This window comes from Cucurbita pepo, chromosome LG06 (genome assembly GCF_002806865.2).
Source record: "Cucurbita pepo subsp. pepo cultivar mu-cu-16 chromosome LG06, ASM280686v2, whole genome shotgun sequence".
In the NCBI taxonomy this organism is placed as follows: Eukaryota; Viridiplantae; Streptophyta; class Magnoliopsida; order Cucurbitales; family Cucurbitaceae; genus Cucurbita; species Cucurbita pepo.
In genome coordinates, this window is record NC_036643.1 from 6,104,991 (window position 1) to 6,121,692 (window position 16,702).

Genomic DNA, 16,702 nt, shown 5'->3' on the forward strand with positions numbered 1-16,702 from the left:
GATCATGAATAATATTGGAGAAGTAGTCTATTACTACCCGAGCGTGCAATATGCATAATGTCTCACAATTTAAATCATCAGTTCAATGATATTATGCCCTATAACTTTTTTTCGAGACGTGAATTCATAATCTTGATCTGTCTATCGTATTTTATGAACAATTCTAATTCATGATTTCTCGTATAATACGTACATTCATACAAAGTCATAATCGATCATACATGACCGTACCCAAATCACATAAATCATACATACTCGTACAATTCAACAACACACTATTTTAATCAACATATTACCCAACGTACCAATATGATATTTTTTTATCACTTTAAAAGTACAATAGGGTTGGTAAAAATTTCATCAACTTTACAAAAAGAAAAATAAAAAACAAGAGGATTCACGCGTTCTTCAACCTCTTACGACGACTGATTCTCAAGAAATATTATAACCTAATTCATCACCAAAAGGCGTCCGTCACTATTTGGTCTCATTGGAATCTGTCTTTCCCAACCTTCCAAATTGGTTACCCTAAATTCTGTTCGGTACAAAATTGAAAACTTGATTCGTTTCATAGTTTATGTGATTTCAATATGTACGTGTTTAAAGTTAAATCATTGATGATAGAAAAATTACGAGATAAAAATTGAAATTATTATTTTCAGAAATGATAAACACGAATTTTTTTCAAATAATTTTATTTGAAATTGTATATATGCAACTCTCCCTCGGCGTAAAATATAAAAAAATACGTCGTTATTGTTACACGAAGAAGTATTCAACCGAAGAACGAAGAACGAGTTGTGTTACAAATTTATATAATTTTATAATCTAATCCAAATTTGAATACGAAGCAGGCCGGTCTCATTTGTCAAACATATTGCATTATATTTCCACGAAGATTAGGTAGAACAATGAACAATTTAATACTTAAATTTCTTGACCATGATTTGATGGCCTTGAAGGAGCAATGAATGGAAGCTATATAAAGGGTGGAGATGCATGTTTGGAAGCAAAACCAAGATACCATTGAGAGACACAAGGATATGGGAGAATCCAAGTCTTCGATGGCGTATCTCGTAGCTACTGTTTTGGTGGCAATTTTGAGTTTTACGTCGGTGATCGCTACTGATTATAGCTACTCTTCTCCACCGCCTCCTTACTATGTCTATAAATCTCCTCCTCCTCCTCCGGTTTATCATTCTCCCCCGCCACCGAAGGTAAAATATGAGTACAAATCGCCACCTCCTCCAGTTTATTACTCTCCTCCTCCACCTGTTTATAAGTCACCGCCACCTCCAGTCTACCACTCTCCACCACCTCCAGTTTATCACTCTCCTCCACCACCCGTTTATAAGTCACCGCCACCTCCAGTTTACCATTCTCCTCCTCCACCAGTTTACAAGTCACCGCCACCTCCAGTCTACCATTCTCCTCCTCCACCAGTTTACAAATCACCACCACCTCCGGTGTATTACTCTCCTCCTCCACCAGTTTACAAGTCACCGCCACCTCCAGTGTATTACTCTCCTCCTCCACCAGTTTACAAGTCACCACCACCTCCAGTGTATTACTCTCCTCCACCACCAGTTTACAAGTCACCGCCACCTCCAGTTTACCATTCTCCTCCCCCACCTGTTTATCACTCTCCACCACCTCCAGTGTATTACTCTCCTCCACCACCCGTTTACAAGTCACCACCACCTCCAGTTTATTACTCTCCTCCTCCACCAGTTTACAAGTCACCACCTCCTCCAGTTTACCATTCTCCTCCCCCGCCTGTTTATCACTCACCACCACCTCCAGTTTATTACTCTCCTCCACCACCGGTTTATAAGTCACCACCTCCTCCAGTTTACCATTCTCCTCCCCCACCTGTTTATCACTCTCCACCTCCTCCCGTTTATTATTCTCCACCTCCACCAAAGGAGTATAAATCACCACCTCCACCTGTATACTACTCTCCTCCCCCACCCGTTTACAAGTCTCCTCCACCACCTAAGAAGGACTACGAGTACAAGTCTCCACCACCTCCTCAATACTATTAGATGCACGAACATTTTACTATTCCATTGAGGTATATTTCTTGAATGCAATCCTCCTTGATATAACCATTTTTCTAATAATGTTCGAGAAAATTGATCATCTTAGCATTGGTATTCATCAAATCCTATTATATTCTTGCAGGGAAACAAAGAGAATATTAGTATCAAATAAAAGAGATGGCCGAATGAAGACGATCCCTACACACAAATCATGGTCTCTGATTAGTTTACTACGTGTGATATATGTTTGTTTCAATATTTAGTTTTTACAGTGTATTCAATATTCCCGACTATAATGGAGATACTAAAATTTTTAATTTTCTTCCAAAAGATTTCAAAGCTTACTGTAAAAAGGAAAGCTTCCAAATTTTCAATATCTATTACTTACTCAATATTCATCATTGAAATCAAAACACGATCTATATTTATGAACTTGAAATCAACGGAACTAAAACATCGACCAAATAAAGATTAAAAAAACCAAGATTCTGATTCAATTTGATTGTATGTGGATATCGAAAAATCAAGATTACGTTATTAAGCATCTTCAAATTTCTCACCAAAGCTCAAAGGCGGCATGCTCAAGATGTTCGTATTTTCTTTCACAACATCTTTACGGGATCGAGTGATGGAATGATTAGATGATAAGCAAGCTCGTAAGGTAAAAGATGTCTCCATTATCACTAACAATGATCTTTAACACTAAACACCAAAATCGCTTAATAGATTATATGATTAGATGATGAGCAAGCCCGTAAGATTATTTTTGCACTAGATATCCCTCAATTATTGATATTTCTTGTTGTCTTTTCTTATTGTCTTTGAAATGTAGAGCTTACTATTTTAATGGGTAGTTTGTTCTAAATTATTAAATGTTTATTGTAGCTAATTGCAACTAACGACAATGAAGAAACGGTCTCATATGAGTTGTCGAGTTGCTTAAGCATTGTAACGATAGTAAAAAATCATAATAAATAGTAATAATACGTAAAATAAATAAAATATGGTTTCTTTAATCCACGCCCCCAAATTCACTCATACGCTCATCTAGCTCATTTAACTAAAACGCTCTCATTTCTTTTTCTCTTTTGTGAGTGGTTAGGATCTGCAACTTTTACCATATCTATGTGTAGGTTGTTATAAACTTCGAGGGACAAGTGAAGCTAATCTCGAAGATAGGATAGAATGTCGGCTAAGGCCAACCAAGTGACCTTACTATCGATATGGTTGTAAGAGTGGCTCCGCACGTGTCATATGTTTGATATATGTACTGTGTTTTATGATATGATATGTTGAAAGATGTGATGTATTTTGAAAGAAAGTTGAATGGTACAATATGTTGAAGGATACAAAATGTTGAACGACATAATGACATGTATTAATGTTATCCCGATATTCATTGATTTTTCATTGTTTTATTTTAATTTACTTTAAATATTTTCTTTCTTTTAATTTAAGACTATTTTAAATGTATAAGTTCATGACATCATTTTGTGAAATCATACCCTTACTATTAGAGTGCCTTATGCCCCATAAGACACTTGATCAATCGTGTATGATAAGTATGAATGATATTTCTTGCATGTGTGTATGTCTCACAGGGAGTTCATGTCATGAAATAAGTACGATGCGCATCATGACCATGTACAATGATGTAAAATATGAGACCTCATGTATGTTGTATATCACGAGCACAGGTTACTATCCCAATATGTTGCGTGCGAACGTGTACATCATGATATGATATGTGCTCCTTTCTTTTTGTTGGTTTCTAGTAGCATGAACATGAACTAACCCATAGTCAAGCTTAGGGAGTACATATACAAGTCAGCCTAATGGGTTCTTCCATGCGTGTGTGCACAATGTCGAGAGAAGTACTATGCATATAACTCTATCCAAAAAAATAAAGTATACCCAAGGAATAGTAACAAAAAGTAGGTCCCTTGCATGTGTTACATTTTTCAAGTCTAACAGCGACATCACTTATTACGTTTAGCATTTTTTAAAGGCAAGAACCTCATGTACAGATGATGACATCAGTTAACGAAGCCATAGACACCAAAGAGGACAGCTATGTAAGAAGAGAATCAATGAAAATCGTGCAAAAAGGAGGGCATGTCTAATTTGTCTTGAATGCGATCAACTCGAGATTATAAAAGAATACGAGTCTGTTACAAGAAAACAGACCCAAGAAAGGAAGCCTAGGAAGGTTTACTTATCTCTTAGGAGAGCATAGACGCAAGAATAGCCAACATAGAAACAAAGAGTATCTAAAGCAAGAAGATGGAACTAAGGGAACTTTGAGGAAGCTTAAGCTAATTCTTCTTTCCCTCCACTGCTCATCTATCTTTGTTAGTGTTGTGTCAATTTTTATATACCATGTCATAAGTGTAATGACTTTGCTCTGGAATTTCTCCTACCTGTTACATCCAAATTACTTAAGCAAGATTAAGAAGACCATTGTAAAGAGTTTCGAACTTAAGCCAAAGCAGAAATTTAAAATTATGGCCTAGAGTTTGTATTAGATCCAGAAATTGAAAGAACTTTTAAAAGAAGATTGATTGAACAAAGAGATAGAATGATAGAACAACTCGTACCAAATCTTGATCCTAAAGTATAGCTAAACCTTGAGATAAACACACCAAATGATGCAACCAATCAGACTAGAAATTCTGCCAAGTATCTATTGAATCATGTGTGTGTTGATGAATCATGTGTGTGTTGATGAATCATGTGTGTTGATGAATCATGTGTGTGTTGTACTATTGGAAGATCATAGAGAATAAGTCGAGACCTAAAAAAAGAAGTAAATCTGAAGTGTTGCGAAAGACTGAAATGGAAAACAAAACGAAATGTATCGGATTTTTAGCAATTACAACCATCAAACCAGGGACCAAAACTCGGCTCAACAAAACAACATTCAAAATTTTACCAAAAAATCCACCTCAATTGTCTATGTTGGAAACCAAGGGAATCAGGGAAATAATCCATTCTCAAACACTTCTAACCCTGAGGGGAAAAATCATTCAAAAATTTCCCATGGAGATTTAGGACATTATGCTAACAACTCTCATATGCAATAGAAACTGAACTATCTCCCTAGATTTGAACAACAAAATTTTGGAATTCAATAAGCCACAACCGAATCAGAAGTTAAACAATGCTCAATGAGGAGGAGGTTCCTTAAGTGAAGCCAATAGAATCATAAAGTTGTGCCCCCTTCACCAAAAAAAACATATACCCATCTCCCTCCTTTTTTTCACGAGATTGAAGAAGAAGAAAGAGGAAACCCACTTCGAAAAGTTTATGGACATTCTAAAGAAAATACATATAAACACACCATTGTAGAAGCTCTCAAGCAAATGCATAACCATGCAAAATTCCTTAAGGACATCGTCACAAAGTGGAAAAAGTTTGAAGAGTTTAAGGTAGTGCCATTGAATGAGGAATGTACTGTCCTGAAAAATAAGATTCCTCAAAAAGAGAAAGACTCTAGATCCTTCACTATTTCAATGTCAATTAGAGGACAGTTGCTAGGAAGAGCTCTTCGATATTTGAGAGCAAGCATCAACCTAATGCCTCTTTCTATTGGGTATTGGTAACGCTCGACTAATCTCATTCACACTTCAACTAGCTAATAGATCTATCACTTATCCTGAACGAAACATCGAAGATATCCTATTGCAAGTAGATAAATTTATATTCCTGTCAGATCTTTTAAATTTTGGACTATGAGGCTGATAAATGCGTACATATCATTTGGGAAGACCTTTCCTTAAAATAGGAAGAACTGTGGTGAGTGTGTATAAATGCACTATAACCCTAAGAATGAATGAGAAATAAGTGAAATTCAACATAAATGACACCCTCAAATATCCTTATGAAGTTGAGGAATGTTATGTGTTGAAGGAACTAAAAGAATGTCTGATGCTAAACTAATGTATGATGCTAGTAGTGATTGTGTTGTTGGTGCAATGCTTGGACAAAAGAATGGAAAAATATTGCACCTAGTTCACTATGCTAGTAAAATATTATATGAAGCTCAAATCAATTATACCATTACTAAAAAGGAGTTGTTGGCTGTAGTGTTCATCCTATTTGGTTGGCGCAAAGGTTAAAGTATGCACGGACCACACAGCAATCAAATACCTAATGACTAAGAAAGATGCAAGGCTAAAGTTGATTCGTTGGACCCTGTTGTTACAAGAACTTGAAATAGAGATTCAAGATACAAAAGGGTCTAACACTCAAGTGGCTTATCATCTGTCTAGCCTTGAGCATCCTGAGTAAGAAGACATTAAGAATTCCTTCCCTGATGTTCAACAGTTAATTGTGGATATCCCTAAAGACTTGCCTAGACAGCAAAAGAAATTTTTTTTCCATAGAGCAGAGAGTTATTTATAGGATGATTCCTTCCTATTTAAGTAATGTGTTTATGATATGCTTAGTCATTGTGTCTCAAACGATAAAATACAATCCATTTTAGAGCAATGTCGTGCAACTTCATATGGAGGTCATTTTGGAGATCAAAAAATAGCTACAACTTCAATAATCCAATCAAATTCAAGTTAATTAGACATAATAAAGTTTAAAATAATCTTCAAATGGATAAAATAATCTTATCTTAAAACCTGAGACATTATGCTATACGAACTATGATAAAACAATTTATGAGAATTTTAACAAACCATAGGGATAAATTCAAATTTTTAAATCATATGGACTAAATTTTAATTTTCTCTTGGGACTATACTCATAGCAAGGGATCATACTCATAGTTTAGCCCTACCAATTTTAATAGATATAACCTCCCAAATTTAGAAATATAAATAGTTCTCTTTTTTCCCTAAAAAATTAATCATGCAGATTCTATAAGCAACCATTAACAAGCCATGGTATAGTACACGTCTCAACAAAATATACCCAAGCAAATGTAACCAAACGATGGAAAAATGGTTTTTAGACTGAAAATAAAACCATTCCGAATGTTTAAGTTATTGCTCTTTGAATTAAGGAACACCCAAAAACATTCCATACTAACAAAACGAAACCACAGCTACAACCAAAAGAACTATTCAAATCTCCATAGTCATTTCCTCCATAGTCCCTATTTGGAGTTGTCCCAATAAAATTAGGCTCAACAAATGGCTATTACTAAGTCCAAAGGAATGAAGCTTAACTCGAAGGGTATAATAACATAATAACAATAGGAATGGTTCAAGAACAAAATCTACCAAACTAAAGCTTTTAGGTTCGAACTTTTACAATATAACAAGTTGGGAATGACTGCCAGGTTTAACNAAAAAAAAAAAAAAAAAAAAAAAAAAAAACATTATGCCAGACTCTGTCGCTCAATCTAGGAACTAACCTGCATAACTTTGTGTGCTATTTTCTTTAGATATTCATAATTCAGATACACCATCATAGAATGTTGAGAAAAGACCACAGGGAGGACAAAGAAATAAATAATAAAACACAGAAGTTAACTCATTAATGATTGACAAGAAGAATCACCTGCTAGCTTGCTTTTGAATGATCAGTGTTTTGTTTTCTTCTTCGGTTTCGAGGTTATCTTGCCGTATCCCAAGAGCCTACTGTGTGACAATTTAAATTCAGCTTGTCGTTGTTTTCTTCTGGCTTTCCGAGATAAATTGCTCCTATCAACATTTGAATCCTCATTTTGTACTTTGTCATTCTCATTGTCATCCAAAATGTGCAAGTCGGAGCTATTCTTCATCTTTTTCTTCTCATTCTCATCGTCATCCAACGTGTGCAAGTCGGAGCGATTCTTCATCTTTTTCTTCTCATTCTCATCATCATCCAAAGTGTGCAAGTCGGAGCGATTCTTCATCTTTTTCTTCAAGCCATCTTTCTGCTCACCAAATTGTTTGCCTTTAAGGAGCTCCTTGGTCCTCATTTTCAGGCGCTGTCTAGTACTATTTGGCATCTTCCATTCTTCCTTATAAGGGGCCAACTTTTTCAAAGAAACAAACTGATTCAACTCCTTGTCATCCAATGCCAGGATTTCGGCAGTACTTAATCCATAACGATTAGGTTGTATTTTGGCATACTTAAACCTCGTCTTTATGTCGTCAATTGTGTCCTCGTAATCTAATTTATAATATTCCTCCATCATGGCTTCTTTAGCTCTTTTGTACAGAGACAATTTACGCTTCCTCTTTCTTTTGCCTTTTTCATCCTCATCGTCATGTTCTTCATCGTCTTCATTGTTCTCTTCATCACTTGGATCATTATCAATTTTATGGCTTAAACTCCTTTGCCTAGCTGCTAAGAAGCCATCACCTGACTCAGATGAAGCCCATCCTTTTGGCAATCCAAGCAACTCATCCTCTTTGTCGAAATCGGGTTTCTCAATCTCACCATCACCTTCATCATCCATATCACTTCCAAACCCAGGATCAATGTCTTCTTTCTCATAATATTCTTCACCAAAAGCCACCTTCATCATCCTGTCATACTCTTCTGGATCAAATTCATCATCTAAATCTTTGATATTCAATAAGCAAGTCTCGTCCTCCCCAATTCCTGCGGTCTCCCTAATCTTCCTAAGCTTCTCTTTTACCTCCTCCTTCTTCAAATTTTTTAAATGCTTCAACTCCTCCTTCCTCTCTAATCTTGCAATCTCCATCCTCTCTTCCTTACTCTTCCTCTGCTCCTTCCTCGAATTCTTCTTTTTCCTAACTGACCCCTCAATAGTCCTACTATGCCCTATAATGCTATCTCCTACATTTTCTTGAAACTTGTATTCATATTCCTCTTGTTTTTCAATCTCTTCCTCATCCTCCGACAGCATCTCCAACTCCTCCTCCCCGACCTTTCCATCTTCACTGAGCCAAAGTTTATTCTTAAAGTACTCCTTCAAGAACTTTGAATTTTCATCCAATTGGTCATCCCCATCCCCAAAATACTCATCCAACTTCTTCTCTAATTCTTCATCCTTTTCCTCTTCTACCATACCTTTATCCTTCACTTTTAACAATGCTTCCTCATCATCTTCATCTTGCATTTCTGCTGCCTCCAAGAATGCCTTGCGTATCTCTTCTTGCTCCTTATCATAAATCTTCACATTTTTAGGCTTCTCATCATTGAATTCAGGGCCCTCTTCAATCAAATGTTTTGCAACCACATCTTTCAAATACATACTACTTTTCTTCTTCTCTGTTAAACTACTTTTGACATCGTCACTTTCCTTTGTAGAGTTGTCATCATCTGAATCGAAAAGCTTGGCGTCTTTCTGTTTAAGGGTTGGATCATGCTTCTTGACCTTGATTAATGCATCAAAGAACTCCAGGTCCTTCCTACTTTGGCTGCCTTCTTCATCCTCGGAGGAAGATGATTCAGATTCTGAGCTTTCTGATTCAGAGTCTTCAATTAGACCCTTCTTCTTTAGCTCCTCTAAGCGCTGAAGATCCTCTCGCTTCTTATTATGCTCAAACTTCTTTGCATAATCCCGATTAATTTCTATCTTTGAGTCATCATTGTCAGAATCGCTTCCATCAAACAGTTGTAGACCCATTATTTCTGCAACAAGAAAACGCTTCAAATTAGGATTTTTAGTGATTTCTATCCATATATGTCAGAAGGCATAAATAGATTCAAATTGGTATGGTTTTAGACCTCAATCCCTCAATGTTATGCAACTTTTTTCCATAACAAGCAACAATATTGTATTCTAAAAAATTAAAACAGTTAGCGTAATCAAGCTAATCGTTAAAAATATAAGTAAAAATCAGATGTACTAAGGAAAACATGACCCCCTATTGAATATATGGAAAATGAATCATAATTATGATTCTACATCAAAGAGAAATGAGGGGCAAAGGTGACAGCCTTCACATCACATACAGATAGGCAGAAAAAAAAAGAGTTACAGAAAGATGAAGCAGAAAATGTAAGCGAAAAAATAGAACACAGTAAACGAGAATGGACAAAATAAAACACAAATGCTTATTATCTAAGTAATAAAAAAAAATTGAAAAAGAAAAAACGTGTCAAAAAATTATTGAAATTGACAATTACAAAACCAAAAATTTAAATCCAAACTACTCAAATGCAAGCATAGACACAATCTCAAACAATAGTTTAAATTCAGCATATATTTCAATAGCCTAGTTGCACATCTATGGCATCCATAATAGCGATTCTCCTTGCAAAACAAACGTAGGTTTGGAACTTTGTAGATATTGAAGAGAGTGTGTCATAAGCTCAATAAAGTAGAGCATATAGAAATCCCTTAATTCCTATAGTTGAAGTTCATTGTTCAATTAATAAAATCCATGGTTTCTTCAGATAAAATCCTATCCCATGGATATCTTTCATATTGAGAAAATCTAGTAGTAAAGTATGGTCCTACCCTATCTCACTGTTTAAATTTGCCTTTCTAAGATTGACATCTATACAGCATCTTCAATTTGAGAGATATAGGCATACAAGCATAAGAAGTAGGTGAAAGAGAAAATTCAAAGGCTTTACATGATGCCTTGTATATCATGTCATTGAATAAGGGTACATCGTTACTATTTGGATGGATATATGAGAAAAGTATAGAAATTTCAACTAAGGAACTAATTAGCAAAGAAAATACAGTAATGATAACTAAAAGATAAAAGTTGTAATCTTAAATCTAAACACAATTAAACTGTATACAAATCTTATGTTTATTAGAGTCTTAGCAATTTTTGCAAAAATAAATAAATTTAAAGCTACTTTAAGCCAAGTTACCTTTTGGTTTCAAACACAATCTTATCTTTTTTTTTTTTTTTTTTTTCCTTCCCTCTTTTTCCTTTGGTAGTGAGGAGGGATAATATTGGAATCATAGCCCATGATAATTAAACCAGTCTTGTGAATATACCAGACACTAAGCAACCAAGCTTTCTTTATACTTTATCTACTGACTGCTACACCTATAATGAGATAGAACATTTTTCAATTCCTTGATGATCCCCTCCTAATTTTGGATTCTATAATTCTCCATAGCTTCAGAGACGCAGAGGTAGTTTATTGTAGGTAGGTAAATCCTCTCTATCTTCCTTCCTCCAAATGTCTCAAAAGATTAAAAATCAATATAGATGTTAGATGTATATTCAATAGCACTTATATTATGATCATACAATTTTGATATAAAAAAATGGATAATCAGATGTTTTAATTGATGTTGTTGATCTAATTTAACAAATTAGAGTCATCAAATTAAATTTCACTGAACTGGATTATGATTATGACCTCGATCAAGACAAACTCAATACTTCCTAAAAAAAAAAAAAAAAAAAGAGTGTCCATCAAAGTCACTTGAAGATTTGATGTTTCTCCATTTTATCTGAGTTTAAACGAATTCAAGTCTAATAAACGTGTATCAATAAGAAAAAGAACCTAAAGTCATGCATGCATTTGAGAAAATTTCAAAAGGGTACTACATATTAGATACCCGACTAATCAAAATTTGAGCAATAAAGAACTAGAGAACAGTTGAGATGAACAAAGACCAAATTTGGTTTTATTTGAAAAACAGAACACAAATTCAACAAATCACGAAGATCCACAAGAATAATTAGATTCTTAACATCGATGACAGTCAGGGACAGAAAGATTAAATGTGAACTTCAAATGAAAACGAAAGAGATAAATAGACAATTCAAGCAAACAGAAATTAAAAATCGACTTAACAAATAATCATAGAAACAGAACAAAATAGATAATCATTATAGAGGGGAGAATTATATAATAAGAGAGAGAAGAAGAAAATTAGAAAAGCAAAGCTTCAAACCATCAAAAAGCAGATCAAAGCCTCGAACATATGCAACAATTCAAAACGGCGATTAGCCCACGTCTAAATTGGAACAGCCTAACACAAATCACGTCCTAATTTGGCGCAAGACTTTTTCTTTCTTTTTTCGCTATTGTTATCTTTCAAATACATACATACATATATATATATATATATAGATATCAAACAACTTCTCCTTCCATTCGACAAGGCTTAATTTGTGATTTTCAAGTGAGAAGAAAAACAGAGTTGGAGATTGGAAGAATTACCAATAAAGAGAAGAAAATCAGTGCAAAATCGCTAAGAGGCAGACTGCAGCGGCACAAGCAGAAGAACAACGACGACGGCAGCAGCACGGAACCGGAGGATGCGGCGACACCACTGAGCAGCTGAAGAGAACGTGGTGGCGTGGAGGGAAGAGTTAGGGCTTTCCTCTTTATTTTCTTTTATTTTATTTTAGAATTTTATAAAGTGGGAATTTTTTTTTTATTTTTTATTTTTTTTTTCCTCTTAACGGCTAATTCAATAATATGGTTTAATTTAAAAATCTTTCAAATTTTAATTTAAATTAGTGAGCTAGAAGATTAGGGTTTTTGTCATCTCGAGAAGGATATTTTCTAGATCGAAGAGTATTAAGATAAGATAAGGAGACCCGTTGTCTTGTTGTTTTTGTTCCTGTTATCATGGAAGTGTTATCTCGAATATATAGAAAGATATGAATTTATATTTTTCACAAATTTAATCGAAACGAACGTAAATGATTTTTTTTCATCAAAATAAAATATTCCAACTTTACATACGTATATCGATCGGAATCGTTCAAACAACTAAAACATTTAAGAACACTCTGGAAAACTTCATTACAAAAAGCACCGTCAGTTCACAAATCAAATAAAAAGCGTTCCACGACCAACTTCTCCACCCGCATCATTAACCAATAAAATTGGAGAGCGGGAACTAATAGTGGGGAGTGATGCATTTCAGTTAAAAAAAACGTGAAGTAGCAAAACCTTGGGTAAAAATGGTACTTGGTGCAATAACTAATAATCTTGTAAATCCTTCGAATCTCGACTCTCAGCCGTTGGATCTCCTCCAAACTTGGATATATTCTAGAACACTCATGGATCATCAAATTCAACGGCTAGGATTCAAAGTTCGAAGGATTTTGTGCCAAACACAAGGTGAAGATTCTGGTTTTTTAACAGAATGGCAAATCTGTAATTATCCTTATCTTCAAGGGTATTTTGGTAATTTGCCACTTTTCGAATGTTTTATTATTATTTTCTCGAAAAAAAAAATCCATAATTTTCTTAAAAACTTCTTCATCCCTTGTCCGGAAGATCCTTATACTTCGAACACTTAGACACTAGACTCATTATCACTTACGATTGTCCAGAATTGACTTATAGCCTTCATGTTACTTTTTAATATCGAGATGAACTCCTACAGTTTATATAATCATCACTGCAATCGAATCTATAAATTTCTTTGAAGATCTCGTTCATGAAATCCATGTAAGTTATCATGCATCGATGATATTTCATATATTAATGATAGACGTAAAAGTTGAGTTAACTACATTTGTTAAGAAACTCTTAGAATTTGATGTAGGAACCTTATGGAAGAACAATACCTTTAGATCTAAACTATCAGCTCCAGAACGATGTGGGATCAACCCAAGAGAAAGTTTTGGAACAGATTATCTTGATGATCAAGATTAAGAGTAAAGAAAACTCGTTGTTAAACTCGTGATTCGAATCACTCCACGAGATAGCTGACTCAAAACTACTTGAATTACTCTAGCATGCAAATCTAAACACGAGAAATACAAAGAAATAATATGCAAACTTCATTTATTATCCAAAATCTTCGTACTAAANTTTTTCAATTCCTTGATGATCCCCTCCTAATTTTGGATTCTATAATTCTCCATAGCTTCAGAGACGCAGAGGTAGTTTATTGTAGGTAGGTAAATCCTCTCTATCTTCCTTCCTCCAAATGTCTCAAAAGATTAAAAATCAATATAGATGTTAGATGTATATTCAATAGCACTTATATTATGATCATACAATTTTGATATAAAAAAATGGATAATCAGATGTTTTAATTGATGTTGTTGATCTAATTTAACAAATTAGAGTCATCAAATTAAATTTCACTGAACTGGATTATGATTATGACCTCGATCAAGACAAACTCAATACTTCCTAAAAAAAAAAAAAAAAAAAGAGTGTCCATCAAAGTCACTTGAAGATTTGATGTTTCTCCATTTTATCTGAGTTTAAACGAATTCAAGTCTAATAAACGTGTATCAATAAGAAAAAGAACCTAAAGTCATGCATGCATTTGAGAAAATTTCAAAAGGGTACTACATATTAGATACCCGACTAATCAAAATTTGAGCAATAAAGAACTAGAGAACAGTTGAGATGAACAAAGACCAAATTTGGTTTTATTTGAAAAACAGAACACAAATTCAACAAATCACGAAGATCCACAAGAATAATTAGATTCTTAACATCGATGACAGTCAGGGACAGAAAGATTAAATGTGAACTTCAAATGAAAACGAAAGAGATAAATAGACAATTCAAGCAAACAGAAATTAAAAATCGACTTAACAAATAATCATAGAAACAGAACAAAATAGATAATCATTATAGAGGGGAGAATTATATAATAAGAGAGAGAAGAAGAAAATTAGAAAAGCAAAGCTTCAAACCATCAAAAAGCAGATCAAAGCCTCGAACATATGCAACAATTCAAAACGGCGATTAGCCCACGTCTAAATTGGAACAGCCTAACACAAATCACGTCCTAATTTGGCGCAAGACTTTTTCTTTCTTTTTTCGCTATTGTTATCTTTCAAATACATACATACATATATATATATATATATAGATATCAAACAACTTCTCCTTCCATTCGACAAGGCTTAATTTGTGATTTTCAAGTGAGAAGAAAAACAGAGTTGGAGATTGGAAGAATTACCAATAAAGAGAAGAAAATCAGTGCAAAATCGCTAAGAGGCAGACTGCAGCGGCACAAGCAGAAGAACAACGACGACGGCAGCAGCACGGAACCGGAGGATGCGGCGACACCACTGAGCAGCTGAAGAGAACGTGGTGGCGTGGAGGGAAGAGTTAGGGCTTTCCTCTTTATTTTCTTTTATTTTATTTTAGAATTTTATAAAGTGGGAATTTTTTTTTTATTTTTTATTTTTTTTTTCCTCTTAACGGCTAATTCAATAATATGGTTTAATTTAAAAATCTTTCAAATTTTAATTTAAATTAGTGAGCTAGAAGATTAGGGTTTTTGTCATCTCGAGAAGGATATTTTCTAGATCGAAGAGTATTAAGATAAGATAAGGAGACCCGTTGTCTTGTTGTTTTTGTTCCTGTTATCATGGAAGTGTTATCTCGAATATATAGAAAGATATGAATTTATATTTTTCACAAATTTAATCGAAACGAACGTAAATGATTTTTTTTCATCAAAATAAAATATTCCAACTTTACATACGTATATCGATCGGAATCGTTCAAACAACTAAAACATTTAAGAACACTCTGGAAAACTTCATTACAAAAAGCACCGTCAGTTCACAAATCAAATAAAAAGCGTTCCACGACCAACTTCTCCACCCGCATCATTAACCAATAAAATTGGAGAGCGGGAACTAATAGTGGGGAGTGATGCATTTCAGTTAAAAAAAACGTGAAGTAGCAAAACCTTGGGTAAAAATGGTACTTGGTGCAATAACTAATAATCTTGTAAATCCTTCGAATCTCGACTCTCAGCCGTTGGATCTCCTCCAAACTTGGATATATTCTAGAACACTCATGGATCATCAAATTCAACGGCTAGGATTCAAAGTTCGAAGGATTTTGTGCCAAACACAAGGTGAAGATTCTGGTTTTTTAACAGAATGGCAAATCTGTAATTATCCTTATCTTCAAGGGTATTTTGGTAATTTGCCACTTTTCGAATGTTTTATTATTATTTTCTCGAAAAAAAAAATCCATAATTTTCTTAAAAACTTCTTCATCCCTTGTCCGGAAGATCCTTATACTTCGAACACTTAGACACTAGACTCATTATCACTTACGATTGTCCAGAATTGACTTATAGCCTTCATGTTACTTTTTAATATCGAGATGAACTCCTACAGTTTATATAATCATCACTGCAATCGAATCTATAAATTTCTTTGAAGATCTCGTTCATGAAATCCATGTAAGTTATCATGCATCGATGATATTTCATATATTAATGATAGACGTAAAAGTTGAGTTAACTACATTTGTTAAGAAACTCTTAGAATTTGATGTAGGAACCTTATGGAAGAACAATACCTTTAGATCTAAACTATCAGCTCCAGAACGATGTGGGATCAACCCAAGAGAAAGTTTTGGAACAGATTATCTTGATGATCAAGATTAAGAGTAAAGAAAACTCGTTGTTAAACTCGTGATTCGAATCACTCCACGAGATAGCTGACTCAAAACTACTTGAATTACTCTAGCATGCAAATCTAAACACGAGAAATACAAAGAAATAATATGCAAACTTCATTTATTATCCAAAATCTTCGTACTAAAGCAATAACATGAACGGGTATTTATAGTCTTAAAAATAAACCTTATACTAATCTATATTAATTGAAAGGTTGTAACTTTCTACCGTAATGGCCACTAGCGATGACGTTGAACGTCGATTAGGTTCACGGCGTGGGTATGGTCATCACCACCGTGATCTTCATCCGAGACAGTTGGGGAACGGGGAGGCATGTCAAGTACCATCGTTTGAAATGTTTCATTAAATTTTTCGCATGTATTATTAAAGGCATGCATGTAGTGGCGTCTTTGATCTAGAT

At 34.4% G+C, this 16,702-nt stretch overlaps 2 protein-coding genes across 4 annotated transcripts; one reads left to right on the plus strand and one right to left on the minus strand.

Annotated features, from left to right (window-relative positions):
* Positions 1 to 1,064: 1,064 nt before the first annotated feature.
* LOC111797634 (extensin-1-like) lies at positions 1,065 to 2,286 on the plus strand. Its single transcript, XM_023680694.1, has 2 exons — positions 1,065 to 2,074; positions 2,185 to 2,286. Exon 1 carries the CDS (start codon positions 1,065 to 1,067, stop codon positions 2,043 to 2,045), a length of 981 nt encoding a protein of 326 aa, XP_023536462.1. The 3' UTR covers positions 2,046 to 2,074; positions 2,185 to 2,286.
* Positions 2,287 to 4,214: 1,928 nt separating this feature from the next.
* On the minus strand, positions 4,215 to 14,984 carry LOC111797100 (protein KRI1 homolog). 3 transcript variants are annotated; one of them, XM_023679998.1, is made up of 3 exons: positions 12,096 to 12,262; positions 7,557 to 9,584; positions 4,215 to 4,462 (listed from the first exon to the last, which is right to left on the minus strand). In XM_023679998.1, the coding sequence occupies exon 2, from the start codon at positions 9,577 to 9,579 to the stop codon at positions 7,579 to 7,581; it is 2,001 nt and encodes a 666-aa protein (XP_023535766.1). In that variant the 5' UTR covers positions 9,580 to 9,584; positions 12,096 to 12,262; the 3' UTR covers positions 4,215 to 4,462; positions 7,557 to 7,578. The 3 variants fall into 3 exon arrangements, with proteins under 3 accessions (XP_023535766.1, XP_023535765.1, XP_023535764.1); XM_023679997.1 differs by lacking the exons at positions 4,215 to 4,462; positions 12,096 to 12,262 and adding an exon at positions 14,818 to 14,984 and having other exon boundaries at positions 7,388 to 9,584; XM_023679996.1 differs by lacking the exon at positions 4,215 to 4,462 and having other exon boundaries at positions 7,388 to 9,584.
* Between the last annotated feature and the right edge of the window lie 1,718 nt (positions 14,985 to 16,702).

Coding starts and splice junctions, on each gene's coding strand:
- LOC111797100 (XM_023679998.1), bottom strand. CDS start 9,579: ATGGGTCTACAACTGTTTGATGGAAGCGATTCTGACAATGATGACTCA.
- LOC111797634 (XM_023680694.1), top strand. CDS start 1,065: ATGGCGTATCTCGTAGCTACTGTTTTGGTGGCAATTTTGAGTTTTACG.